Source organism: Mirounga angustirostris, unplaced genomic scaffold, assembly GCF_029215605.1.
Source record: "Mirounga angustirostris isolate CCGP_5_RB_7025 unplaced genomic scaffold, mMirAng1.0.hap1 SCAF_16, whole genome shotgun sequence".
Classification (NCBI taxonomy): Eukaryota; Metazoa; Chordata; class Mammalia; order Carnivora; family Phocidae; genus Mirounga; species Mirounga angustirostris.
The window spans coordinates 3,284,313-3,311,086 of record NW_026991724.1 but is presented as its reverse complement, the minus strand read 5'-3'; the positions used below and the strand labels follow the sequence as shown (position 1 = coordinate 3,311,086).

Here is a 26,774-nt window from a genome sequence, read left to right as displayed (position 1 = left end):
AACCTGGGGAGTCTAAGTTTTATTTGGCTTTTGTTGCTTCAAATACAAAAGAAACAATTATTTTGAGTACACAGAGTAGAACCATTTAAGATAATCATGGAAGTGAGTCAGGGGTGGGGACTGATTTTTGCCTTTTAAAGATCATCTGAGCGCAGCTCCATTTTCCCTGTTTTGATTCCGCAGGTTTGCGAGCTTTCTGGTTGATTGAGAAGCATTACACTGTGCTCCCATCCAAGTTCCCATTACCGGCGGCAGCGTCTGTTTTCACCCTTAACGATGACGGTTTCTCAGGCAACAGTGGCATTATTCCCACCGTGCAGTCGCGGCGGCTACGTGAGCCCGACCAGCGGGGCAGCGCTGCTCACAGCCGCAGCCTCCCACTGCGAACAGTGGCACGCCGTGCGCCGGATCCCGGACCACACGAACCCCGACAGGATGAAAACCCACACACACCCACGCGAGTAGAAGATCTGGGCTTTTTTCTTTTAAAGGTAATTCATAAGCCTTAAAAGGCATTCTCTCCAGATTATAAAAGGTTAGTTAAAACTGTTTAAGAGGAACAATCTCAGACAAGCAGAAACAGCTTTGATTTGGAGGATTAGAGCAACATATAACTGGGAAGGGCTCCACAGGGACGGTCAGGTGGGACAGTGTGCACCTCTTCTAGAGACTCTGAATTAGAAAGATGGTGAGGGACACTCTGCCCTATCAGGGCACAACCACCTCTGCTAACTGTCCGCTTCCCACACAGGCTACGAGAGACCTTATTTACATTTAAAAATAGCTTTCTTCTTCAGTGTAGTGGAAACGCCCAGAGACCAGTCACTAAAACCCCTCCCTAGCACAGATGCAGAACAGCTTTATTGATCTCTGGGTTTGTCCAGTCATTCCGAATGTCATCCAGGTGGTTATCAAAATCCACAAGTGTTTCGTAGGACCGGCTGTCCAGGAGTGACGCTGAGATCCTCTGGGCCTCTGGCCAGTCTTCACAGTAATCACTATGAGGTGAAACAGGAGAGATCAGCCTCTCAGCGGAAAACAGGTGGCTTTCCAACAGAGGGAACAGAAAACCGGCCACACACACAGTGGTATAAAGGAAAACAATCTGAATGCTAGTAGACACTCAAGTTTCAAACACACAGAGACGTGCATGAAGAATATGTGGCATGGTTAAGAACTGAAAGAGACCCCCTCCAAATGAAGATCTGAAGAAGCTGGAGCGGGATGGTGGATGCTTTCTGAGTGATTATTAATGACCAACGCAAACGCCTGAGAGCAGTGCCCTGGGGCAGGGGGCAGGGGGCAGACGACCCAGGGGTAACACTCAGGCTCTCTCAGGAGCCAGGAAGCATGCATGATTTCTGTATGAGGTTTGCACACTGCCCTGGAGAATATGCTAACTTAAAAACAGACGGCCGGGGCCAGCCTCCCAGTGGGCGCTGGGTGCCCAGGAACAGCCCCCAGCGTAGTACACACAGGTCATCGCGAGCACGCAGCACTCACTAGTGTGGGTCCCTGCACCGCCATCGGTTTTCATGGTGTTCGTACACATGGATCGTAGGTACCACGCAGTCCATCGTAAACTTAGTGTTGTCTACCTGCGCACAAGACAAAGGATGCACTCGTGAACAGAGCTAACAAAGAGCCGGCAGCCAGAACGTTTCTGGAAGTCCTCAGGCACCTCCCCGTGGTGCAGACACTGAAAATCCAACGCATGCAATCACACCTCAAGTGTGGTCTGAGGTTAACTGTGTGTTATGCAGAATAAATGCTAAGTACTCCACAAAAGCGGAGCTTCTGAATATTACTTTCTCCCTCCCTGTTAGAATTCTGTCTGAACTGAGCCTGTGTAACAAGGCTTTTGATGTTCGCTACTGTCTGACTTCTTCCTTCCCTGTGGGCTGTTGGCTAATTCAGTGGCTCTCACACTTAAGCGTGTGTCAGAATCATCTGGAAGCTTATTAAAGCAGCCTGCTGAGACCCGAGAATCTGCACTTCTGACAAGTTCCCAAGTGGTGCTGGCACAGAACCCCACTTTGAGAACCGCTGAGCGGGAGCCCCCCCCCCACCGCCGCCGTGGGGACGTGGAGCGTTCTATAGCATCCACACTGCGCCTGCGATTCAGCAGCTCTGAGGCTGCAGCCAGGAGGACACCACAGAGGGCAGCACCGGCCTGCTGGAGCGTCTGCACAGACCACCCATGGGACAGAGCTCCATGTTAGCCAGAGGATGCTCGGCAACAGAAAACACGACAGCACCCAAGAGGGACTCACCATGATGAGAGCCGTATCGCTGAAGCCCTCGGCGATTCTGGAGGCCACCTTTTCTGCGACCTGGTTTGGACTGCAAAAGACGCGGCAGTGAGTCGACTGCGAACCAGCTTCGGCCGTCCCGCATGGTGTCCGTACGGCAGGGCTAACAAGCACCACCACAAAGGGCGGCACCAATCACCTGCGTGCTCCTCCCGCCTGTTAGATGGCCCTGGGTCACCGCAGGGGCCGCGAGGACCTGTGCCAAGGACAGGGAATGCCATAAGGGCAGCGGGGAGCACGGTGCAAAGCAGGTCAGTGCGTTCGGGAAGAGGCATCTTCTAAACTGAAAGGCTCCCTGGAACCCCACGGAGAGCACCCCTTGAGTCCACAGATCTCGCTGCACGCTCCCACCCACTGAGCTCTGGGCTAGACGCCTCTTGGGCCACCCACTCCATCGCACACTTGCAAAGGGACTCCGTCCACCTCTTAGCTGCTGGCAATTGAGCCATTTGACTTTTTTTTTTTTTTTTTAAAGATTTTATTTATTTATTTGAGAGAGAGAGCGCAAGAGAGGGCAGGGTTAGAGGGAGAAGCAGACTCCCCGCCGGGCAAGGAGCCCGATGTGGGACTCGATCCCGGGACTCCGGGATCATGACCTGAGCCGAAGGCAGTCGCTTAACCAACTGAGCCACCCAGGCACCCGAGCCATTTGACTTTTAATTTTGAAAATCTCTAGGCCATTCCAAATCTTCTCCATGCTTGTCAGCCTTCAATCTCGGGCTCTGGCCCCTCCCAACCTTGATAAATGATGACTTGCTACCTCAAGTCCATTAAGGCGAACTAGAGAGGCTCCCACATCGTCCCTATGCCACCCCCCGGCTATTTTCCCATCCTATCTCAGGCACAGAGAGGCCTCCTTGCATCCACAGGCCCCTCCGTGCACACCTCCTTCTTGGGGGCCTCCTGTATGTTCTCTCCTCCCAGTGGCCCCTGCTCTGGTGCCAAATCTGAGCCAGTCTTTCCCTTCTTAGGAAAAAAATTTAACTGCTTCCCTCTAGCCCCTGTCCAACCTCTCTCCTTTCAACCACGTTTCTTAAAACTTTAATCCATCTTAACCTTTAATAAGCTGACAGTCCTGTCCCTTGGTGACCACTGTGCAATCTGGCGCCTGTCCCTTACCTAACCTTCGAGGGTCTGCACCCTGGAGGCCTGCCACGCACCCCCACCCTCCCTGGCCACCCCGCTGCAGCCTCCTGCGTCCGGGCTGCCAGCCTGCTCTAGTTCTCTGATTTGCTCCTCTTCTTTGGTCCCTCATAGGTGCTGCAGATGGGCTCCCTGCTTCCGCCTCCTCAGTTCACCCTGCCATTAGGCGATCACTCCACACCTGGGTTTCCAAAATTGCTTCCTAACCGGTCTCAATTTCCAGGCTCTTCTTATTTCATGTATCCTGAAAACTCTCTTCAAATCAATTTTCCTGAAATGAAACTTCCATCCTGTTCCCTGCTGCTCACCACTGTTCTCAGCCTGGGCGATCCAGGCCCTTCTCCTTTTGGACCTAGCTACTGTTCCTACTCACGGAAGCAGTCTTTTGTGCGTCTTTAATTTCAGTGGAACGGTCTACAGACTGTCTCCCTCACATGCTCCTCCCCCTCACTCACACTGTCCCGTTTGGGATACCCTTCTACATTGGTATCTGCTTCCTGAATCACTTCTCATCTTCAAGGCCCAGAAAACACCGTCCTCTATGGGAGGTCTTGCTAAACTGCCTCAGAGGGGGTCCATTTGTCCCGTGTCTACACCCTGTTTATTTCTAAAGTGACTTAACACCTAATACTTAGCATGCAGCTGTCTTTCTGTGCATCTTATCTTCCTAGCACAATGAGAGTCTGAGCTTTTTGAAGTAAGGACTGAGCCAAGTATATTTTAACAGCCATAAAAACACATTGATAATTGTGGGTTTACTGAAGGAAACACACTATACAATTATGTTGTGACTGAGCTGAAAAAAAAAGGCAGATTAATAATGTTTTATGAAAATGAATTATTTTATCTAATTATTCTATTTTCAAGTTCAAAATTGAGAATTTATAGTGATGTGCTGATTGCAAGTCTGCAGGATTAGGAAAAATGAAACAACAAAGCAGTTTCAAAGAGAAAGGGCCCCAGGGGTTCCTGTCCCCCAGGCCACCATGAAAACTCTGTAAGGGACGGCAGAGTTACATTGTGTAACTGCAGGCGTGCAGGTCCTACGGCTCAGATGGCGAATGGTAAGGAGCGGGACTGGAACCACGGAGGCCTGTTCATCCACGAAATGTGAATGACACACACTGACATCCCTAGCTCACTCACACCTTAGGTGCAAAGGGAAAAGAAGCCAGCATTTGCATAAAGTATCTGCCATAAAGAAACTCACGAAATTATCATCCTAACATTGAAGATGATCATGGTAGCTAGTGACTTTTTTAAAAAAATATTTATTTGAGTGAGAGCGAGAGCATGAGCAGGGTGAGGGGCAGAAGCAGACTCCCTACTGAGCAGGGAGCCCAATGCGGGGCTCGATCCCAGGATCCCGGGATCATGACCTGAGCTGAAGGCAGACACCCAACCATCTGAGCCACCCAGGCACCCTTTACATTTTTTTTTCTTTTAAAGATTTTATTTATTTATTTGACAGAGAGACAGCAAGAGAGGGAACACAAGCAGGGGAGTGGAAGAGGGAGAAGCAGGCTCCCACTGAGCAGGGAGCCTGATATGGGGCTTGATCCCAGGACCCTGAGATTATGACCTGAGCAGAAGGTAGACGCTTAAAACGACTGAGCCACCCAGGCGCCCCTACATTTCTTTTTATAACATAAAATACTCAATTACTTTTTTTATTTAAACTCTGTTTCCTATGCTGTACTTTTCATCTCTGTGACTTTTATATTATACCTCTTAATCACCCTTCACCTTTCCCCCCCACCCCCACCCACCTCCCCTCTGGCGACCACTAGTTTGTTCTCTGTAGTTAAGAGCCTTTTTAATTTATTTAGGTCTATTTCAAATATTTTTACTTTTAAGTAATCTCTACACCCAACGTGGGGCCTGAACTTACAACCGCACGTTACACAGACTGCGCCAGCCAGGCACCCCAAGAATTGGTTTGTTTTTTAGATCCCACATATAAATGAAACCATATGGTATTATCCTTCTCTTGTCTGACTTACTTCACTTAGCTTAATGCCCTGTAGGTCCAACCATGTTGTCAAAAACGGCAAGATCTCCTGTTTCACGGCGAGCATTAGTCTATGTATATATACACCACGTCTCCCATGTCCATTCATCCACGGCCGGACACTGGGGCTGCGCCCATGTCTTGGCTGTTATAAATAGTGCTACGACAACCATAGGGGTACATATATCTTTTCTAATTAGTGTTTTCATTCTCATTTTCTTTGAAAATGGAATTAGTGGATCATATGGTATTTTTATTTTTAACTTTTTGGGGAACCTCCATACTGCTTTCCACACAGGTTGCACCAATTTGCACTCCTACAGTGCAGAGGATTCTTCTTTCTCCATGTCCTCACCCATGCTTGGTATTTCTTGTGTTTTTGATTCTAGCCATTGGTGTGAGGTGACATATTGCAGTTTTGATAGGTATTTCCCTGATGATCAGTGGTGCTGAGCATCCTCCCTCTTGGGTCTGCTGTGCCATCTGTGTGTCTTCTTTGCAAAAACGTCTATTTAGGTCCTCTGTCCATTTTTTATTGTTTGCTTTTTTGGGGTGTTGAGTTGTATAAGTTCTTCATATATTTTGGATATTGACCCCTTATGGGATATATCATTTGCACACATCTTCTCCCACTCACTAGCCTGCCTTTTTGTTTTGATGATGGTTTCCTTTGCCATGCAAAAGCTTTTTATTTATTTATTTAAAGATTTTATTTATTTATTTTGAGAGACACAGAGAGAGAACACAAGCAGGGGGAGTGGGGAGGAGAAACAGGCTTCCTGCTGAGCAGAGAGCCCGACATGGGGCTTGATCTCAGAACCCTGGGATCACGACCTGAGCAGAAAGCAGATGCTTAATGACTGAGCCACCCAAGCGCCCCCATGTAAAAGCTTTTTATTTTAGTGTAATCCCAATAGTTTGTTTGAGTGATTCTTTTTTGAAAAAAGTAATCATGGGACTAGTAACAGTACCAGCCTCCACGTTGAACCAAGCACAAAGCTAAACATGGTGTATGTTGCTTCACTTTGTCCTCAAGACCAATTTCTGAGGCATGAGCTTTTACTACCATTTTATAGATAGGACCACTGAGGCCCAAGAGGTAAATCAGTAAGTCACCTATGATTCAAATCTAAGTCTACCTGGTTCTAAGGCGCATGCTGTGAGACACTGATAATCAGCTGATCTGATTTTATCTATTTGTCAGAGAGAGAGCGCACAAGCAGGGGAAGCAGAGGCAGAGGGAGAAGCAGGCTCCCCGCTAAGCAAAGACCTCATGTGGGACTTGATCCCGGAACCCCGGGATCATGACCTGAGCTAAAAGCAGACACTTAACTGACTGAGCCACCCAGGCGTCCCAATCAGCTGAAATTTCTAAAAGAAGAGCAAATTTTTAGCTAAGTCTGGTTGAAGAGAGAAGTGAAGGTTTTCCAGGTAGAGGCAAATAGTATTAAAGAAGGAAATTAGCATAATTTCAGCTTCTGAGCTTCCAAGGTGTGTGGCCTTTGTGCAGTGACCATCTCTAGCTAGACTTTGTTCACCTGAGTGTCCTTGTGAGGGTTAGAAAGGACAACGCCAGTAAATCCTAACACAGCAATGGCGCACACACACCGTGAGGACTGAATCCCCAATCTCAGCAGAGACTCATCAGAAGGGATTCAAAAGGGTGACTGGGCACTCTTGTCCCCCAGCTCATGTTTAATTCCCCGACAGCCCCGACAAGGGCCTGTTAGGAAGCAGGCAGACATTGATGGGGGAATGCAAAACCTCCTGAGCAGAGCAGGTGAAGGAAGCAGGAGAGCCTAGAAGTTCCAAGCAGCATGAAAATGGAATGAGGTCCAAAAAGAGGCAGGAAGACCGCGTAGCTGTGAGCCAAAGGAGGCACACAGGTGAGAGCCGTGCACGTACGTCTGGGGCAACCACGTGAGGTGGGGATTTGGGGTGCGGTGGGAGGAAAGGGAGGCATCTACACTCGACAAACTGGTGCCATTACCTCCTGCCTGGTCTCCTCGCCTCTCTGCAAGGCAACTGTGGCAAAGTACTGCTCGGTTCAGGGAACCCTCCTTCCAAGGACAGCTCCCCGCTGCTTACAAAGTCCAGTTCTAAAATCCACCCAGTGTCTACCTCACGCTGCCCCCTCCCCGGACGCTCTTTCCTCCTGCTCTCCACACGTGCACCTGACAGGACCCTGCCCACTGCTGGGCAGTCAAACGACACCCCTCCCTGAGGGCTTCTCTGCTCATTCTAGTGGAGGAGTTCCACACGACACGAGCTGTCACGGCCTCTGCACCGCCCTCAGGGCCTGTGGCCCCAGTCGGGCACTAGAGTCCTGAGCCGGCAGTATCTTTCATGTTCAATCCAGCAACCCGAGGGCAAAGGCCAAGAGCGTTTAGCTTTTGCTCGGCAGAGCCTGGCCCAGGGACAGTCTTTCATGTAACAAAGACCAAGACCGACAAGGGACCTGTGAATAGGCTCTGGATCAGAGAAGGACGTGCAGCTGTGGAGTCATCCACGCGTGGGAGGTGGATGAAATCAAATGGAGAAGGGGTCCTAGAAGGAGTGAGGTTAGTAAGAGTGGCGGGTTCTGGGATCACAGACGCCCTGTGTGTGTGGTCGTCCAAGCAGGGGCTTTAACAGGGGTTGTCTGGAACCCAGCATTTCACTAGTTACCCTGCCTCCTTCTGAGTCCTGACTGGGGCATTTGTTCCTCGTCGATAGCACCAGCTTACTGTGTATTTCCAAAAACACTACTGGCGCCTGGGTGGCTCAGTTGGGTAAGCGACTGCCTTCGGCTCAGGTCGTGATCCTGGAGTCCCGGGATCGAGTCCCGTGTCGGGCTTCCTGCTCAGCAGGGAGTCTGCTTCTCCTCTGCCCCTCCCCTCTCTCATGCTCTCTCTCCCTCAAATAAATAAAATCTTTAAACAACAACAACAACAACACTACTGAGTCCACCCTCTGGCCTATGCCAGGCAAGTGCACATAACTCCAGGCGGCATTTTGGTCTGGAATCCTCCCCTGTAGCCCCCAAGGGCCTGGACACCGGAGTCAGCTGGCTCTATCTGACAGTGTGAGGAGAGCAGGAGAGGGCCCTGCAGGAGACCTCCCGTCTGGAGGAAATCACACAGAGGGCGGGGGAGCGATTCTTCTGGGGCTTTCCCTGTCAGGTCATACACAGCAGGCTGGCTGCTGGCCGTGTCCCTAAACCAAAAGGCAGTGCCTCCTGTGAGGCAGACTTCTTTGCTGCACTCCTCCCTTCCTGCAGGCCCAGGGATGGTACCACCTTCTGTCACAGCACTACCCTCTGTGAGTACATACTGCCCAGACCTTAGGAAACAACCCACTGATGAGCCCTCCTCAAATCATCTGAACCCCAGTGTGTCATCAGTTTTTCTGTTGAGACAAAGGCAGAAAGAAAACAAAGTCCTCAGCTTTGCTCCATGAGAACCAGAGGCCCACATGAAGGAATCTGCCAGCATCACATCTTCACCACAGCCATCAGACCCTAAGAGCACCAAATCTAAAAGTTGTTTTATTTGTCTCCAAAGAGAACAGTATTCTTTTTTTTAAAATTTTTTTTATTTGACAGAGAGAGACACAGCGAAAGAGGGAACACAAGCAGGGGGAATGGGAGAGGGAGAAGCAGGCTTCCCGCCGAGCAGGGAGCCCGATGTGGGGCTCGATCCCAGGACCCTGGGATCATGACCTGAGCCGAAGGCAGACGCTTAACGACTGAGCCACCCAGGCGCCCCCAAAGAGAACAGTATTCTTTCCTAATGCTCTGCCCTACGCCATTCCTAGCTGGGACAGAAATCGGAGGCCTCTACCTGTTGCTTTCATTGTGTGAACTCCCTTCAAGCAAAATAAAGAAGATCTAAAACACAATCCCAAATTAATTTAAGTGCTGGGATTTCTGTTGTTTGGAATCACCCACACCACAGTTCCCCTCAAACACCACAAACAAGCATAAAAGGCGAGGAGGGGTTTTGTTCTCACAGAGACGACAGAATTCAAAAGGCACATCAGAGATGGTCTGTCCCATGATCAATCTTTCAGACAACAGGGTTTTTGCACGGACATACCTAGCATCCTTGACTCGTTCATTAGCTTGATAATAACCGGCAATCACATAGCTATTATCTTTGCACCATGAATCAATCTGAAAGAGAAACAGAAATTGGGAAGAAAAGATGAATGATTTTCCCTTAAATGTCACCTCTCAATAAACACAGGAGACCCTGTCCCCCCACATGCCGGGATAAGACACAGTATAATCCCTGAATCCTCTTCCCCAGGAGAAAGGTCACACCAGCTTGCTGTCCATGGTCTGTGGGAGGCCACAGAAAACACAGGAGAGCGTGGCCTCACCCTCACTGAGGGGCCCCAGTGCCCCCACACATTGTACAGGCGCAGTACTGTGGGGAGCCCGGAGCAGAACCAGAATGGGGACCTTGGTCTCTTGAAACCAAGTCTTTTTACATTATATTTAAATTTCTGTATTCCTAGCAACAAACCATGAGAAACACTTCATGCCAGTGTATGGGGTAAACAGGCACATGGGTGTGTATACACACGTGCACACACACGCTCTCTCCCACTCAACTCCCTCTCAAAATTTTTGTCTGTTTTATAATGCCACTCTTCCCGCATCAGATTTAGCTTCCTGCAGGTCTAATGCCATTATTAAAAACAACAAAAGGTCATCCTGTTTTGCCATAATGGAGTTTTTATAATATACTGCAATAAATTCTATTCTCAGTCTGCAGAAGAGGAAATAAAATTGATCCTCGTTTTTCATAGCAAATTAACTAGTTAAAAATACTCTTTTCTTTTTAAAAAAACATAGCTGTATTGCTTTTTTCTTGAATTCTGGTTTAGGGCTCAGGCAGTTTCCCCGATGACTAAAAGCAGACTTCACAAGAGGGTTACAGTCCAAGGTTCCCTGGCTTGCACAAGGATTAGAATAATAATTCTGGCCTCCTAACTAAGAGCTCACAAATTACCATATTGGGTCAAAACCAAGGCTCACTGAACCAATTAGATGTTTTGGTCATCCACCCAAAAGATTAGGGCTATGTCTCCAAAATATTTACAATGGCTCTTTTCACTGTAACTTTGCTACAAATTACTCCCAAATCACTTGCATTTTGCTTCCATCACCTCTTAAACGAATGGGTTCCAGAAACTTTCTGCTGCTGCTTACAGTGGCAATTTCTTTCCTTTTCCTCTAAACCTGTTTCTTTGTAGTACCAAAGGGCATGCCCTAGCTCTACAATCTGGCATCTGCCCCATTCCCTGACCTCAAACCCACAGATCAGCCTCCCTTTCAGCGCAGCCTTCTCAGCCTTTGCTTGTACTCAAAGACCAGCCTCTTGAGTGTGTCCTCACTGACCACTTGGGCGACCAAGAGAGGCTCTCTGGTGAGGCTTATCCTTTTATCCAGAGTCGAAACTAAAGATAAGTCTAAAAATGGGTCAGCATAAGGGCGCCTGGGTGGCTCAGTCCGTTAAGTGTGTCTGCCTTCAGTTCAGGTCCTGATTTCAGGGTCCTGGTATTGAGCTCCGCATGGGGCTCTCTGCTCAGCGGGGAGCCTGCTTCCTCCTCTGTGCTCTCTCTCTCAAATAAACAAATTATTATTATTTTTTTTAAGATTTTTTAAAAATTTATTTATTTGAGAGAGAGAATGAGAGAGAGAGAGCACATGAGAGGGCGGAGGGTCAGAGGGAGAAGCAGACCCCTTGCTGAGCAAGGAGCCCGATATGGGACTCGATCCCGGGACTCCAGGATCATGACCTGAGCTGAAGGCAGTCGCTTAACCAACTGAGCCACCCAGGCACCCTCAAATAAACAAATTCTTTAAGATAAATAAATAAATAAATATGAGTCAGCAGGGCTGATTCCTTCTGGAAGCTCTTAGGGGAAAATCTGTTGTCTCGTTCACCATCTAGAGGTCACCCACATTCCTTGACTGGTGGCCACATCATTCTGACCTCTACTTCTGTTGTTACATCTTCTCTCTCTGACCCCGCCTTGCCTATCTCCTTCTAAGAACCCTTGTGATTACAAGGGCTCATTAGATAATCCAGGTTCATCTCCCCGCCTCAAGATCCTTACCTTAATCTCATCTGCCAAGTCCCTTTGCCAAGTAAGGTCACATAGTCGTGGGTTCTGAGCATTGGGCTGCGGACGTTGTTGGGGGACCATTTTTGGTTTACTGCAGCTACATTTAACATAAGGATTATTACTCGATGCTGCTGCTGTTCTGACCACTCCAGGAGCTGTCTTTAGTGAGCACTCCAAGCTCTCCCAGATCCCTTCCTGGGTTGGAGGCAACAGTTCAAGACTTGTCCCCCAGCAGATGCACATGGTGTCACCCTGCATCTGTGCTCAGGGAGCACAGAAAGTACCTGACGTGAAGGTGATTCTTGTGACAAACATAAGGGCCTAACCAATTCCAGCAGAAAAACAGTGTCACAACCTTGAACTTCTAGTAGAACTCTCTGAAGAGACTGCCCCCAAAGCAAACCAGGTCATAACAGCTCTGGCTTGGTTTTAAAACTTTTGAATGATTCAAACAAGGAAAACCAAGTTACTTGTAAGGATGCTTATTTTTTTTTTTTTTTAAGATTTATTTGAGAGAGAAAGAGAGAGAGCGCGCGCGCAAGTGGTGTGTGAGCAGTGGGAGGGGCAGAGGGAGAGAATCCCCAAGCAGACTCCCCACTGAGCACGGAACTGTGGGGCTTGATCCCACAACCCGTGAGATCATGACCTGGGCTGAAACCAAGAGTCAGACGTTCAACTGACTGAGCCACCCAGGTGCACTTGTAAGGATGCTTATGATCGGCAGGTACAGCCTGTCCACAGCTGTCCAGATAAACATACAACTTAAAAATGGAAAACACAAAAGGGTGGATGTAGAGCTGACTAAGGGCTCCCAACCAGGCACCAGAGCCCGCAGAGATCGGGTGAACAAGTTTTTAGTAAAATGGAAGCATTTTCTTTGACGGTTTCAAAAATGGAGCCAGACCTCATTGGGTGAGAGTGACCAGGAGTGTGGTCCAAGTCGGTGAGCAGAGAGTGAGAAGAGAGAGCGGGGGAGGCAAGGATGGGGTGGGCAGGTCTTGAGGGGCTCCAGAATCCTGCAGAAAGCCCAAATGGCTCATTAATGAAAAGCTTTAGTGGATTTAAGAGGCAGCTTGCTCAGTTAAGTCCATTTGTGCTCAAGTGGGACAGGTCAAGGCAAAAGAACTGAGCAGCTGTCTGACCTCTGTTCTCTGCAAATCCATTTTCCATTTTCCCTGCTCTCCTGCCACACATCCTGTGAACAATCCAAGTGAAGACCACAGTTCAGGACAGCACTCTGAAACCTGATGTCAACTTAGTACAACGGACTCTGCATACAGAGTCCAAATTTCACACGTGCTTCGTGATTTATTCCACCTTTCAGAGGGGAAGGAGGACACTTTTACCGTGCATAAGCCCGTCACCCTCTGTCCAATGCCTTTCTGGCTCGTTCCATGTCAGACACACAGGAGAACCACTAAAGGCACCAGGCCCTACCTGTTCATTCCCAGTTCAGCTCTGCACAAAGAAACGAGCTTCTCCCCACAAACTTGCCAGCATTTGCATGTGTGACACTATACGTTTTCCAAAGCACTGTTACCTACCTCCTGTGACTACGCCATCACCACAAAGCCGGTAAGAAAGACCTGATAAGAGCCATTCTGAGGAGGGCATCACTCCCACACTTGCCACTTAAAAGCTGAGGGTGTCTGTAAGCCTTGCTGTCTGCAGCAACAAGCAGGCTGTGGGAGCCTGAGAGGGCTTGCTAGATTCACTGAGAAGAAAAGCTCCTTCTCAAGTGGGATGCTGGTTTTTCTATGGAACGGGAAGGAGCCGGAGCCATGAAAGTAAATGGGGGTAAATGGGATGGGGAGAGGGTGAAATTCAGTGGGGAGAACCGAAAAGAGGACCAGAGCAGCTGTCTCCCTCTTCCAGGCTAGCACGTCAATGTTCTGGAGATAACACGGGGCAGAATAAGTAGGGGGCTTAGGAAAGAGCTAGAGGACAGTAGCCCATGCAAATGAGCACAGAGAAGGCACACATGGAGGCAGCAGAAAGAATTCTGGGCCGAAATCAAGGTGATGAGACCAACCGGCAACTAAGAAAGTCATCTCAGCAGAATGTAATCAAAAGCTGCTCCACAGAACCAGGAAATCAACGAGGGGAAAAGGACAAAAAGGGATTACAGAAACAGCAGATCTATGCTAATTTTCCTGCTAACATTTTATGGGTTTTTGCTATTAGAAATAATTCCGTCACTACCTACGTCACTACCTACGGTTATTAGGATAAATAACAGGCATAAGTACTTAAAAAACAAAACAAAACAAAAAGCACCCAGAAATGCAAGGATTTTTTTTTTAAATGGAAAATGATAATGAAAAGCTTTTCAAAGGAATCTGGTGCTGCCCTTTGATGGACTGCATATCAAGCCAGTCTTTCCCACTTACTAAAAATAACTACAATATGAAACTCCCTGAATAGAAAAAAGCCACGAGAATAAAGCCTCATTTATATAGTTTCATGGATTTAGAAGTCTTAGTAAAATCACATCTACCATAGCTGATATTTTGATAAACTATGGCCGATATGCTGAGACCATTGCCTTCAGGTTATAAAGTTGCTAAGTCAAAAGCTGAATGGCACAAACATAAATACCTTAAATGTAATAAAAAATTTTCAGATGCAGGCGCCTGGGTAGCTCAGTAGGTTAAGTATCCGACTCTTCATCCCAGCTCAGGTCTTGATCTCAGGGTTGTGAGTTCAAGCCCTGAGTTGGGCTCCACGCTGGGTGTGGAGCCTACTTTAAAAAAAAAAAAAAAAGTTGCACAGAGTCTAGTTTAGACTTAATTTTGCAGGATGGGAGCCTCAAACACTGATGGGCATGTCTGGGGAAGTGCTGCAAGCTGAGAGTGAGGGCAGAGTGCAGTGATACAGGGGAGCAAGACCAAAATAGGGCCTCATGCAGTGCCCCTCTCCCTCTTAACAGGCTGATGGCAGTGGGCCATTTTAAGAGTCAAGGTCTCTTCTGGGCATCTTCCCTCCCTAGTTAAGTGGTTTGGGAGGCAGCTCTGCTCCAGCGCAGTTGTTTATAGTTCTTATGTTTAATTCCCTCAAGTATTGCATTTATATCTTATAATAGTAACATAACACTTCAATTCTGTAAAGATTACTTAAGAATGAGAAGTGCTAATAATACTTCGACAATTCCAACTGAGGTTCAAGTTTGTCTTTAAGATGCTTAGATATTTCTGATAGAATTTTAAATGGATTTAACGCAACACATCTCTCCCCTCTGGCTATTCCTCAGCTAGCCCGCCCGACTCTCTTCTTCATCCACCCCATAGAAGCAACAGTTCTCAGGCTTCTCTCCATAGCTCCCTCCTCATCCCACATGCTGCCCTGCCAATATGGCCTGCTCTCACAGCTTCAACAGTCATTGAGAAGCTACCGGTTCTCAATCTATGTCTCCAGTCCATCCATCTTCTCAACTCCAGACCCACTTTTCTTTTTTTTTTTTTTTTAAAGATTTTATTTATTTATTTGACAGAGAGAGACACAGCGAGAGAGCGAACACAAGCAGGGGGAGTGGGAGAGGGAGAAGCAGGCTTCCCGCCGAGCAGGGAGCCCGATGCTGGGCTCGATCCCAGGACCCTGGGATCATGATCTGAGCCGAAGGCAGACGCTCAACAGCTGAGCCACCCAGGTGCCCCCAGACCCACTTTTCAACGTTCAACAGTAGTTCATCTTCATTTTCCCTCAATAAATGGTACCACTGTTGTCCAATGCATAAATCAGACACCGAGGTGTCTCCCTTGTTTCCTTCTCCCTCTCTCCACATATGATTAATCACTGAGTCTTGCAGATTCTTCCTCCTGGTTCTCTCTCCTCTGCATCCAAACTGCACTCAGTGTAGGCCACCTCTCTGCCTCTGGTCTTGTATGCACTCTGTCTCCTTGCTGCAGGCTGGGGCGATCACTGAGACACAATCCAACTATGCGACTCTCCTCCAGTGGCTTCCCTCTGTCCTCATGACGGTGCCCCAACTTCTTTGTGTGATCTGCAAGTTGCTCTATGATGAAATCTGTCCACTGATCCCCTCTCTACCCCTGGTCCCTTTACACTCTAGCCCCCCCTCCCCCATTTCCTTCTGGTCTTTGCACACACTGGTCCCTTTGCCTTGAATGCTCCCCCTTCACCTCCCCCCTACCCACCCCCCATGCCCCCCATTACTATGGCTGGCCCACTGTGTCACTCCTTGCATGCCCACTTCTCCAGGCTGCCTGCCCTCCCCCACTCTGGAAGCCTGGGTTAGCTATGGACCTCTCACCATTTTGCTTAAGCCCACATATAGCATTTATTCTTTGGTATTGTACCTTCTGCTTCCTGCAAGTTCAAGTGCTAAGCAGGTGTTGGGATCCACAGCCAAGCCCTCCCCCAGCACAGACCTGGCACACTGTTGGAAAACTGAAAAATCCTGCATTAATGCTCCTGGTAAATCTAGTTCCCTGCAAGTGATTGCACTTCACATATCCAATCACCCTGCAATTCCCCTGAGAACAGAATAATTAAGGCAGAAGGATGAAAGGACTTGCATTAAAACATACACGTGCACACCCCAGTGATGATTTGGTACTGACAGCACATTTCTTCAAGAGCTAAAATGACTGATTTTCTAAGTATCTACATCCTACCCATGTCCTCTCCAGAGATGAGATGATGAAAATCATAAAATGGCTCAGTTTAACAGGCACTCAAAGATGTGCCCAGTAACCTTAGGGCAGGACCGTTTGCTCAGGGGTACTTCCTGCTTACATGGGCGTCATAATTAGGTGAATTGTGAAACGGGTTCATTTTGCTTGGCGTGAAATCTAGACAAAGGATCTCTACCTACACCTCAAACTTACTACTTCTTCTATGAACTAAGTAACTTTTTTTAGGATTATACTTAAGTGGGGCGCCTGGGTGGCTCAGTCGGTTGAGCGACTGCCTTCGGCTCAGGTCATGATCCTGGAGTCCCGGGATCGAGTCCCGCATCGGGCTCCCTGCTCGGCGGGGAGCCTGCTTCTGCCTCTGACCCTCCCCCCTCTCATGTGCTCTCTCTCATTCTCTCTCTCTCAAATAAATAAATAAAGGGCGCCTGGGTGGCTCAGTTGGTTGGGCGACTGCCTTCGGCTCAGGTCATGATCCTGGAGTCCCGGGATCGAGTCCCGCATCGGGCTCCCTGCTCGGCAGGGAGCCTGCTTCTCCCTCTGACCCTCCCCCCTCTCATCTGCTCGCTCTCTCCTCTCGTCCTCTCTCTCAAATAAATAAATAAATAAATCTTAAAAAAAAAAAACGGATTATACTTACGTGAAAAGTGAACAGTACCTCAACTCGGGTTCTGAGACAGCTCTGAGGTTACAGGTGATGTTCCCCTGAGGCTTTAACAACTCGGTGGAACTTACAAGTGGTCTTTTTTCCTCCACTGGTCAACACCCAGAAGCCACTGCCTAGAGCTCCGTCACCAGCCCGCGGATCCGTACGCTCAAGCTCTCGCCTGCCGCGCTGCAGTAAAGCAGCGGCGCCGGTGGCCCCCTCAGAGCGTGGCTACGAGGTCTTCCTAATGTCGCGGGGAGTCCTTCGGGTCGGAAACCCTGGGTGCATGCTAGGGGCAGCCTGGCTGGCTCAGCCAGTGGAGCGCGCGCCTCTCGATCTCGAGGTGCTGAGTTCGAGCCGCACGACGGGCAGGGAGCTTATTACTCACATGTGGGGCGCAGTGTAGCTAAGACATTAGAGGGGACGGGGCCGTTCTCCCTCCGCAGCGCTCACGCACATTCAAGGGGACGAGCGCCCGCCAAGGCCACGCTAGCCCCTCAACGTGCCTCGACTCTGGGGCTGCGGAGCACTAAGGCCCCAGAACCACAGCGTCGACACTCGCGGCAGACGAGGTACGCGCTCGGGGACGGTGCGCGGGCACCAAGCTGCAGCGTCTCAGTCCCCACACGCCCAGATCCCCGACGGAAGCGCTGCGGAGCCACGGCCCCCGTCAGCTGCGGCTTCTTTCCAAAGAGCCCACGGGTTTGAGCAAGTGAACGTGACTCGCCACCTAACGCGCCCCTAAGAGCACCCGCCCCGGCTGCTGCACCCCGTGCGCCCGCGGGGTACCAGGCCCCTCGTCACGGCGACCGCGGGGTGGGGGGGGGGCGCGTCCCGCTGGGGCCGCCCGGACGCCGACTTCCTCACCCGCGGACGCCGAGGGGAGGGGACGCCGTCCTTCCCGCGCTTACCAGGGTAAGGGCCACCTCCAGCATGGGGGCGAGGGCCAGGGTGCCGTGGAAGAGGGGGATACAGTCCACGAAGAGGGTGGGGTGGGCGCCCGGGCCGCCCAGGGGCAGGTGCTCCTTGCGCGGCTTCTGCTTCTCGGCCACCAGCAGGCCGTTGACGGCGCAGTGGGGGTACTTGGCGCCGTGCAGCACCATCTTGCAGTAAGCCTGGGTGGTCAGCTTCACCCCGGGCATGCTGAGCCCCGCAGGGCCCCCGAGGCCCTGGCGCCGGCTGAGGCCTGGGCCCCCGCCCGGCCGCGCGGCGCCTCGGCGGAGAAGCGGGACGAGGCGACGGTGCCCGGCGCGGCCCCGCGGCCGGTGGAGGCCCACAGAGCCCCGGCCCGGCCACGGGACGGGCTCCTCACACACCGACTCCCGCTCGGGAGGAGCCGACGCGCCCGCCTCACTCCCCACTCGCGCCTCTGGCCGGGCGCCGCCGTAAAGCGGTCTCTCGGCGCCGCCGTAAAGCGGTCCGGCCCGGCCTTTTACGACGCGCGCGGCGCTTCCCTGCTTCCGTTTGGGTGACCTCCGGCGCGGCCGCGTCCTCCTCGATCCCGTGGTGCTTCGCGTGCGCGCGCAGTCTCTTCCGGTCGCGGGCAGCCGGGGCACAGAGGGCGGTCGCGGCGGTCGCGGCGGGCGGCGGCGGGCGGCGGCGGCAGGTGAGCGGGCAGCGGGCTGCAGGCGGCCCTCGCCGCGGGGCCGGGGAGGGCCAGGGACGCGGAGGGGGCGGGCGAGTGGGCCCGCGGCTCCGCGCCCGGGCGCCAGGAGGGAGCGGTGGTCGGGCCTCGGGGTCCGGTGACATTGAGACCGGCCGGCGGGGGCTCGGGGCTCGGAGGCCGCCGGGTCGCGGCCTGTGTGCCGCCTCGCAGCATCCGGCCCGGCTGCATCTGCGCCGCCACGGCCGCGAGCTGGGTTCGAGCTCTGACCTTGGAGCGCCCGCTGGCCGAGGGCGGGGCCCGGGGTCCGCGCTGCAGCCTGGGCCCGCCGCCCTCCAGCCGCGGCTTGAGCGACCGTCCCCGGTTTAACGGGGTTGGGAGAGGCGCTCCGCCTTCCATCCCGGGAGCCGCCCAGCGTCCGCCCACGCGCGAGCCAGGCCCGGGGAGAGAAGGTGCGGGGTGCGAGCTGGCTCAGCCCTGACGTCATGCTTCTGTTTATTCTGTCTCAAAGGGGGTCTTTTCCTAATGCGTTACGAGTCCCTTTCGTCGTCAGCAGTCCCCTGAAAGGGCCGGTTTTAAAGCAGGGGGAGCTAGGGGAAAAGGGCCCGACGCTGGAAGGGCCCAGGTGAGAGGTGGGTCATCCAGGTCATCCGTTGTCCGCAGGGACTGGAAGTGGACCAGGCCGTACTTGCAGCCTTTCTGCCTGCCTTTCCCTTCCTATCCTACGCACCTGTTAGGTTTTTAATCAAATACTCAGTTGCGTGCAGTGCATGCCGGTCCCTTTGAGCTGTTTATTCTTTTCCGCCAAACAGTGGAGCCTATCATAGCAGCTCAGCGCTGTAGGGTTTCTAGCTTTTTCAGTCTTAGGAAAACTCCTTCTCCTTGTTGTTGTTGTTGTTTTTTTTTAAGATTTATTTATTTATTTGAGAGAGCGAGAATGAGAGAGAGTACATGAGAGGGGGGAGGGTCAGAGGCAGAAGCAGGCTCCCTGCGAGCAGGGAGCCCGATGCGGGACTCGATCCAGGGACTCCAGGATCATGACCTGAGCCGAAGGCAGTCGTTTAACCGACTGAGCCACCCAGGCGCCCTTCTCCTTGTTTTTTAAGAAAGCCAGTTTTTTACTAATTTCCTGTAGTGTGTATATGTTATGGTATTTGGTTTATAATGAAGCTCCGTAAAAACGTGTTGACTGCTATGAAAAACCTCATCTTAGGTTATTTTGTGAATTAGAGTCAGTAAGGAAGAACGGATCATCTATGCTGGGGGGAAGAAAACAAAGTAAAATGCACTGGAATTCCTAATAGGTGTTTGCCCTCATTCATGGAGAGGGTGTACGTTTTTATCTTTCAGAATGTTGGCTACCAGAGTGTTTAGCCTAATTGGCAAGCGAGCTGTTTCCACCTCAGTGTGTGTACGAGCACATGGTAAGTGTAACTTTTCTTCTAAATGGGCTGAGCTAATTTCTTTTTGCTCCCACTACGTGTAAGCCCTTGTCCTGGAGTTTCAAACACAGATGGCCTAAAGTGGCTGAGATCCTGATGTGGCTGTTGTGGGACTTTTGGGGGGGTAAAAATATTTTAACAGGGCATGCTTCTAGATTACAGAATATTTATGAATCATATTGAATACCAGTCTGGATCTTTGTTTATGCTATTTCTTTTCCCCCCTTTCCCTTCCCTTCCCCCTTTTTTCAGGTTCAAGTTCCACCCCTTTGAAGAGATCTCCACCATACTTGACTTTAATGATTTCCTCTCTCCCCGCAAAAAAACACCCAGCCAATATTCTTGAATACCATTTACATTATTGGGGTAAGGGAAGGGAAGGGAAGGAGCTTGGACTTCCTAGCCTGAGCAGAGTTTAATCTCGTTTCTGTCTTGGACGAGCTACTTACGTGCAGGAATCTGTTTTCTCACCTGAAATATTTATAAAGAGCTTAGTTCAGTGCCTGGCACATAGCAAGTTTAGTTTTGCATTTATTGTGCATCTTTGTACCAAATATTGTTAGGCATTGAGAATAAAAAGAATACAAGATGGAATCTTTCCACAGGACGTTTGCAATCAGGAGAGGGACAGATACATAAAGGCAGTGTTTGAGTACGTGACAGCCCCTGAGGAGAAGCATTTAGCCTGGCCTAGGGTTCAGGAATGGTTTCTGAAGGAGAGGTTTCACTGTGCTGAAGGACTAGTAAGTTTAACCTCATAGGGTTTTTCTTTTTCTTTCTTTCTTTCTTTCTTTCTTTTTTTTTTTTTAAGATTTTATTTATTTATTTGAGAGAGAGAGCGCACACGCATGCACACAAGTGGAGGAGGCAGAGGGAGAAGTAGATTCCCTGCTGAGCAAGGAGCCCGATGCGGGGCTCGATCCCAGCACACTGGGATCATGACCTGAGCCGAAGGCAGATGCTTCACTGACTGAGCCACCCAGGTGCCTCTGACCTCATAGGTTTAACTTCATATTCAGACGGCTATGGCAAAAATGCAAATTTGTGTGGCAGGTTGTGTTAGTGAGGGGTCAGGTGTAAGGCTTGAGTAGTGATAATGAACTTGGAGAGCAAGGTTTATGTATCTTGGGGCTCAGTAATCAGTAACTGCTTTCTGTGTGAATTTTTCCTTGAAATTGTGTCCTTGAGTTGCTAATACTGTTGTCTTACATTTCCCTCTATTCCTTACATTGCCCAGGATAACACGTGGACACAGATAATTTTATTTTATTAAGATTTTACTTACTTTATTTTGAGAGATAGCGAGTTAGCGAGAGAGAGAAGCAGACTCCCTGCTGATCAGAGAGCCCGACGCGGGGCTCCATCCCAGGACCCTGGGATCATGACCTGAGCCGAAGGCAGACTCTCAACGACTGAGCCACCCAGGCGCCCGACACAGATCATTTATTAGTAAGAGTATCGTTGAGATAATTTGTTATTTAAATGAGTAAGTAATCAAAGTTTGTCGTTTAACTAGTACATGTGGAAAGAAACACTCCTTCATTAAAAGCCTAGGAAGTCATTTATGACAGATTATATTTTGCTTCTATTTTAGCTTTGCGTATATATTTTCTAAGCTTTTTTGTTTGTTTAGTCTGAGGTGCAGTTTGCGGAAAGTAAAATGTATTCTTTCTAGGTGTCATGTTCTGTGGATTTTGATAAGCTCCCATGGTTGTGTAACAGAGTGACACCAGTCAAGACCTACAACATCTCCATCACCCCCCCACAGAGTTCCTTTGTGTCCCTTCGGTCATTCTGGTTTTTTATAAGAAGCCAACTCCTTTTGGGGCTCCTGGGTGGCTCAGTCGTTGAGCGTCTGCCTTCGGCTCAGGTCATGATCCCAGGGTCCTGTGATCGAGCCCCGCATCGGGCTCCCTGCTCCGCAGGGAGCCTGCTTCTCCCTCTCCCTCTCCCACTCCCCCTGTTTGTGTTCCCTCTCTCGCTGTGTCTCTATCAAAAAAATAAATAAAATCTTTAAAAAAGAAGAAAGCCAACTTTCTCCTTATGGTGGCATCGGCCATAACTTAGTCTTAGGTATTGTTTTGGCAGAGGAAATTAAAATAGTTCCTTTTTGAAATCCTTGAGTGGCTTCTCGTGCCTAGGGTAAGATCTGCAGCTAGCCTGTCTGATGTCACCTCGCTGTATTCCAGCAAGCAAACGACATAGGCAAACCAGCCCCCCCGGGTTGCTCAGCATCCCAACCCCCAGCGGTATGGTTCCTTGCAGGCAGCAGGCTGCTGTGCCTCAGCGCTGGGCTGTGGGTGGGAGCTTTCTCCTACTCGTCAGCCTCAATGCAGCCGTTACTTCAGGACAGCCTTTCCTCGCCACCCACTGTGAAGATGCTGCCTGTCCTACATCACCCTGCTTTGTCGTTGCTTGGAGCGGTGACGTACTGTGGTTTGTTTGTATTGCTGCCTTTGCTTCTGGAGTGCAAACTCTGTGGGGCTGACGTCCTGCCTCCTCCCTTCCCGTGTCTTCACACTGTAGGCTGATGGCCACCACCACAGTCCGCTGAACAAGTCTTGTTTTTAGCTTTTAGTCATGCAGGTCGTACCTGAATACACAGACCGGTTCCACACAGAATACACCGGTTGCCAGTGGAGCACCACTGGTGGCCACCACTGAGTTGGGATGCTTGTGTGGTGACACGTCCGACTGAGGGGGCAGCTCCCGTTCCCCGGACCTCAGCAGAGGCTCCGTGAGAAACCCAGCTGCGGACACAGATGACGAGATGCTCACTTGAATGCGAAAGTCTCTTCTCTCTCTTCCTCTCTCCCTTTAAAAGGAATGCTTGGTATGCTAGTCTTTGCGGGGTGTGGAGGACCAGGCTCAAAGTGCTGAAGAGCCCTGGCAGCCCTGAGACCGCAGATTGGCCAGTCTCGTTCTAGAACATGCAGTTTTATGCTGAGGGTGCTCCAAGGTTCTGAGCATTTGCATTTTTATACCTTTAGATGTAATTCACACAGCAGACACTCACCCATTGAAAGTGTGCACTTGAGTGGTTTCCACTTTAGTCCCTGAGTTGTGTCCTAACCACCACAGTCAGATTTAGAATGTTCTCATTACTCCAGTTTGCCTCTGTTTTTAGTGATTAACATGCGAGCTGAGTGCTAGTGTACAGCTATTCTTTTCAGTCCACTCATTTTGATAGACTTTAGAATTTAAAATTGGAAAGTAATTCTGGTCATTTCCACCTTAAAGTTTTTGGGGATAAGCTTGAGTATATGTAAGTATGCTGGTCATTTACATGGTAAAGGTAAGCATCTAGAGAAATTCTACTTTGAGGTGAAATGATTTTTTTACTTTTATTAACATGATTTGGGAGAATTTAATCGTTGGTACTAAGCTAATAGAAGTGAAATGTTTCTGCAGGACTGCGTACTTGTCCAGACCAGTTTGGATCACAAAATTTTCTTGCAGATGTATGATAGAATTGAAGAAGCAGCTTTCAGTAGCTTTATTTAGGGAAACCCCTAAATAAAAATAAAGCTATTCCTTTCTTTTCTGCTTTCTGAACTGTTTTCCTCTTTACTTGAGTAATACCCAAATATGTGCTTGTTTTTAAGGCACTGAAATTTCTTTTTTTCCCCCCCCCCCAATTTTTTTTTTTTTTTTTTAAGATTTTATTTATTTGAGACAGAGAGAATGAGAGAGACAGAGAGCGCATGAGAGGGGGGAGGGTCAGAGGGAGAAGCAGGCTCCCTGCCGAGCAGGGAGCCCGATACGGGACTCGATCCCGGGACTCCAGGATCATGACCTGAGCCGAAGGCAGTCACTTAACCAACTGAGCCACCCAGGCGCCCGGCACTGAAATTTCTATCTCTGTGATCAGAAGTCCCCATTTTGTCCTCTCCCTACTGACAACTACTGGGCTTTACCCTGCCAGGAGTTTTGTGTGTTCAGTTACATGTATGTATAAGGACACACACATGGTTTACAGTCTTAGAAAGAAAAAGAGCAAGCCCTGTATTCAGTGACTCACCAAGTACATGACTCTCCATGTTGAGCTGCCTTACTCCTCTGAGTGTTGGGTCTTGTTTCCCACTGTATACGCACCCGCCCCGATTCCCTTCCTCTGCTCCACCTGTTCTTTTTCTTGAGCCCTCGCTCTATAACCCCTGATGCCCATGTCTACCTTGTGTCCCGCTTCTAGCATGTGAGCACCAGGGATCTTTGTTCCCTGATCTCAGATGTCTAGAACCGCTGTCAGCAGGTAGTCGGTGCCCAGTAAACTCGGACCTGTGGATGAGTGGCTCCAGGACATGTCTGTGGAGCCCGTTGCTTCTAGCCTCTACTGGACACGGGTTATGTGTTTTTGTTCTAATGACAGTGCCGTACATCTCGGTTTCTGATCTTTAAACGCTTGTTCCTTTATGAGTTTTCTCTTGTTTTTGCTTCTCGTCCTTAGCGTGAGTCTCTTACAGAAGGGCCCTCATTGAGTCCAGTAGGGCGTCTCGGGAGCCGAGCGGGTACCCTCTGTGGGCACCTGCCCTGGAAGATGCGTGCTGGCCGTGATGAAGTGCTTCTGTTACCCATCGTTCTGCCGTCCGGGCCACGGGGGACAGGCCTGCTTGCTCCCTCCTTTGCACGACAGTCCCTGAGCTGCGTGAAACGCGGCTGCAGCTCGCTGGGATAACTGAGGTCTTCAGGCTGTACGTGCCTGTACTCAGTTCGCTTTGTAACTCTGAACCTATGTGAATATTCAGATGTTTGTCCACCGTGTTTTGTAGGAAGCGTCGTGAAGAGTGAAGACTATGCTCTCCCGGGTTATGTCGACCGGCGTGACTATCCCCTGCCCGATGTGGCCCACGTCAAGAACCTCTCTGCTAGCCAGAAGGCCTTGAAAGAGAAGGAGAAGGCTCCCTGGAGCAGTCTCTCCATTGATGAAAAAGTTGAATGTGGGTATTGAAGCAGGAATATTGGCAAAGCGTGTGAGGGAGAATTTTGACTGGTTTTTGGGCTGCGAGATGGAGGGTGCTGCCCCGAGACCAGCGTGCTTGGGAGGCCCAGCGTGCTGTGTCCTGCGGGGTTGATCCAGGGCCCTGGCTTTTTGGGCTGGCTGCGCCTCTGCCCAGGCCTCTCTGTCTGTGCTCAGGGGGCTTTGGTCCCCAGGGGGGAGCATGGACGTGGACACAGAGCAGCGAGGTAGGGGTCAGTTGGCTGTGGAGTGTGTGGATGCAGCTTCTTGGCACCTCTGCTGAGTAGGACTGGGTTCACTGTAACTTACTGATGGAACATGAGCACAGCAAAATGCTGTCAGTTGGGAAAGGGGAGTGAAAGTTACGGGATTTTGCAGATCATACGCTGTAACCGAAAGAAGAAAGAAGTCACTGTTTTTTTTTGTCCAAAGTAGACTCCGTGCGTTTTCTTCCCTTCATCATGCCTTGTACGTGTGTGTGAGCACATGCATGCACACTTTGTCTCTTGGCTATGTTGGAGAAATAGGAGAGCCCTGCAAGGAGGGGCACAGCCGCCCTCATTCCCACAAATGCCTGTGCTCTCTTCCCAGTATACCGCATGAAGTTCAACGAGAGCTTTGCTGAAATGAACAGGAGCACGAATGAATGGAAGACGGTTGTGGGCACCGCCATGTTCTTCCTCGGCTTCACTGCTCTCATTCTGATTTGGGAGAAGCGCTATGGTGAGTGGGGAGGGGCTGTAGGCCTGCCGTCTCGGGTTGCAACCACACAAGACCTGGATTGGGGCCAGCGCCAGTGCGTGGCCTGTGGGCGCCTGTGCCCACGACAGGCACCTCCATTCTGGGATCTATTCCAGGATTGTTCGCTGGCTTTGAGAAACCAGCTCATGTTAATGGAAGTGTAAGCCAGACTCTGACTTAACTCACGGCAGGCTGTGCTCTACAGCAAATGACTTCCCTTCCCTACTTTGTATGGCACGCCACCTTTCCATGGTGCTTTATTGGCTCACCACACAATTATGAAAAGGTGGTGTAGTGAAGGTTTGATCAAGGAAAAGGGCATGGATTCTCATCGAAGGGCTATTTCAATTGTATGGGGACTGCATCTCGGTAAGCAGAGTCCCAGGTCTTCAGACCTCACAGTTCTGCTTAGATAGCGTCGGGGTTGTCCGCTCTTTCCGTGCTGCCTCTCTTCGGTTCTTTGTGTCCAGGTAGAATGGGTTTTTCCCATTCCAAACAGCGATAATCCTGTACTTCTGGTCTGCTGTGGACATAGGTTACTCATGCCTGTGTATTTGATCTCACTAGTCCAGTCACTTTTGGCTCTGTTTGTGCCCTGTGCAAGCCTGTAGACCCCATTATCTGCATCCTACGGAGGAGACTTTCTGCTCTTAGCTTGTATTTTACTGCTAATCTTTTATCCACAAAGGAATAATATCGAGAGTTATCAGTGCCCAGAATTCAAAGCCTGTGTGTGTGTGTGTGGGTGCTGGTGTGGAGTGGCAGGCGACTTCACTGGCCTGGTGGCCAGTGTGTTGTGTTGGGGAAGACCTGACCTGAATGACCTGTGGGCTTAGAAACGACTCGTCAGGACAGTGTTGTCTCATGAAATTGTTCTGGGCTTTAGTGTACGGCCCCGTCCCGCACACCTTTGAAGAGGATTGGGTGGCCAAGCAGACCAAGAGGATGCTCGACATGAAGGTCAGCCCGATTCAGGGCTTCTCAGCCAAGTGGGACTACGACAAGAACGAGTGGAAGAAATAGAGGAGCGCACCCCTCACCCATCTGAGCCTCACCTTGCTCTGCCAGATCCACACAGCTCAGCATCTTCACTGGAAACCGTTACGTTGCGTCACCAGTGCTAATAAACGAGCAGCTTACGTGAACTCCA

At 50.2% G+C, this 26,774-nt stretch overlaps 2 protein-coding genes across 4 annotated transcripts; one reads left to right on the top strand and one right to left on the bottom strand.

Moving 5' to 3' along the window:
• Positions 1 to 18,370, bottom strand: EMC8 (ER membrane protein complex subunit 8). Its single transcript, XM_045890620.3, has 5 exons — positions 17,793 to 18,370; positions 9,543 to 9,619; positions 2,274 to 2,343; positions 1,504 to 1,598; positions 1 to 998 (listed from the first exon to the last, which is right to left on the bottom strand). Exons 1-5 carry the CDS (start codon positions 18,021 to 18,023, stop codon positions 839 to 841), a joined length of 633 nt encoding a protein of 210 aa, XP_045746576.1. The 5' UTR covers positions 18,024 to 18,370; the 3' UTR covers positions 1 to 838.
• LOC123855196 (cytochrome c oxidase subunit 4 isoform 1, mitochondrial) lies at positions 18,334 to 26,774 on the top strand. Of its 3 annotated transcripts, none has more exons than XM_045890619.3 (5): positions 18,334 to 18,487; positions 19,835 to 19,908; positions 24,696 to 24,863; positions 25,475 to 25,606; positions 26,511 to 26,774. In XM_045890619.3, exons 2-5 carry the CDS (start codon positions 19,836 to 19,838, stop codon positions 26,645 to 26,647), a joined length of 510 nt encoding a protein of 169 aa, XP_045746575.1. In that variant the 5' UTR covers positions 18,334 to 18,487; position 19,835; the 3' UTR covers positions 26,648 to 26,774. The 3 variants fall into 3 exon arrangements, with proteins under 3 accessions (XP_045746575.1, XP_064437510.1, XP_064437511.1); XM_064581440.1 differs by having other exon boundaries at positions 18,393 to 18,487; positions 19,811 to 19,908; XM_064581441.1 differs by lacking the exon at positions 18,334 to 18,487 and adding an exon at positions 18,912 to 18,936.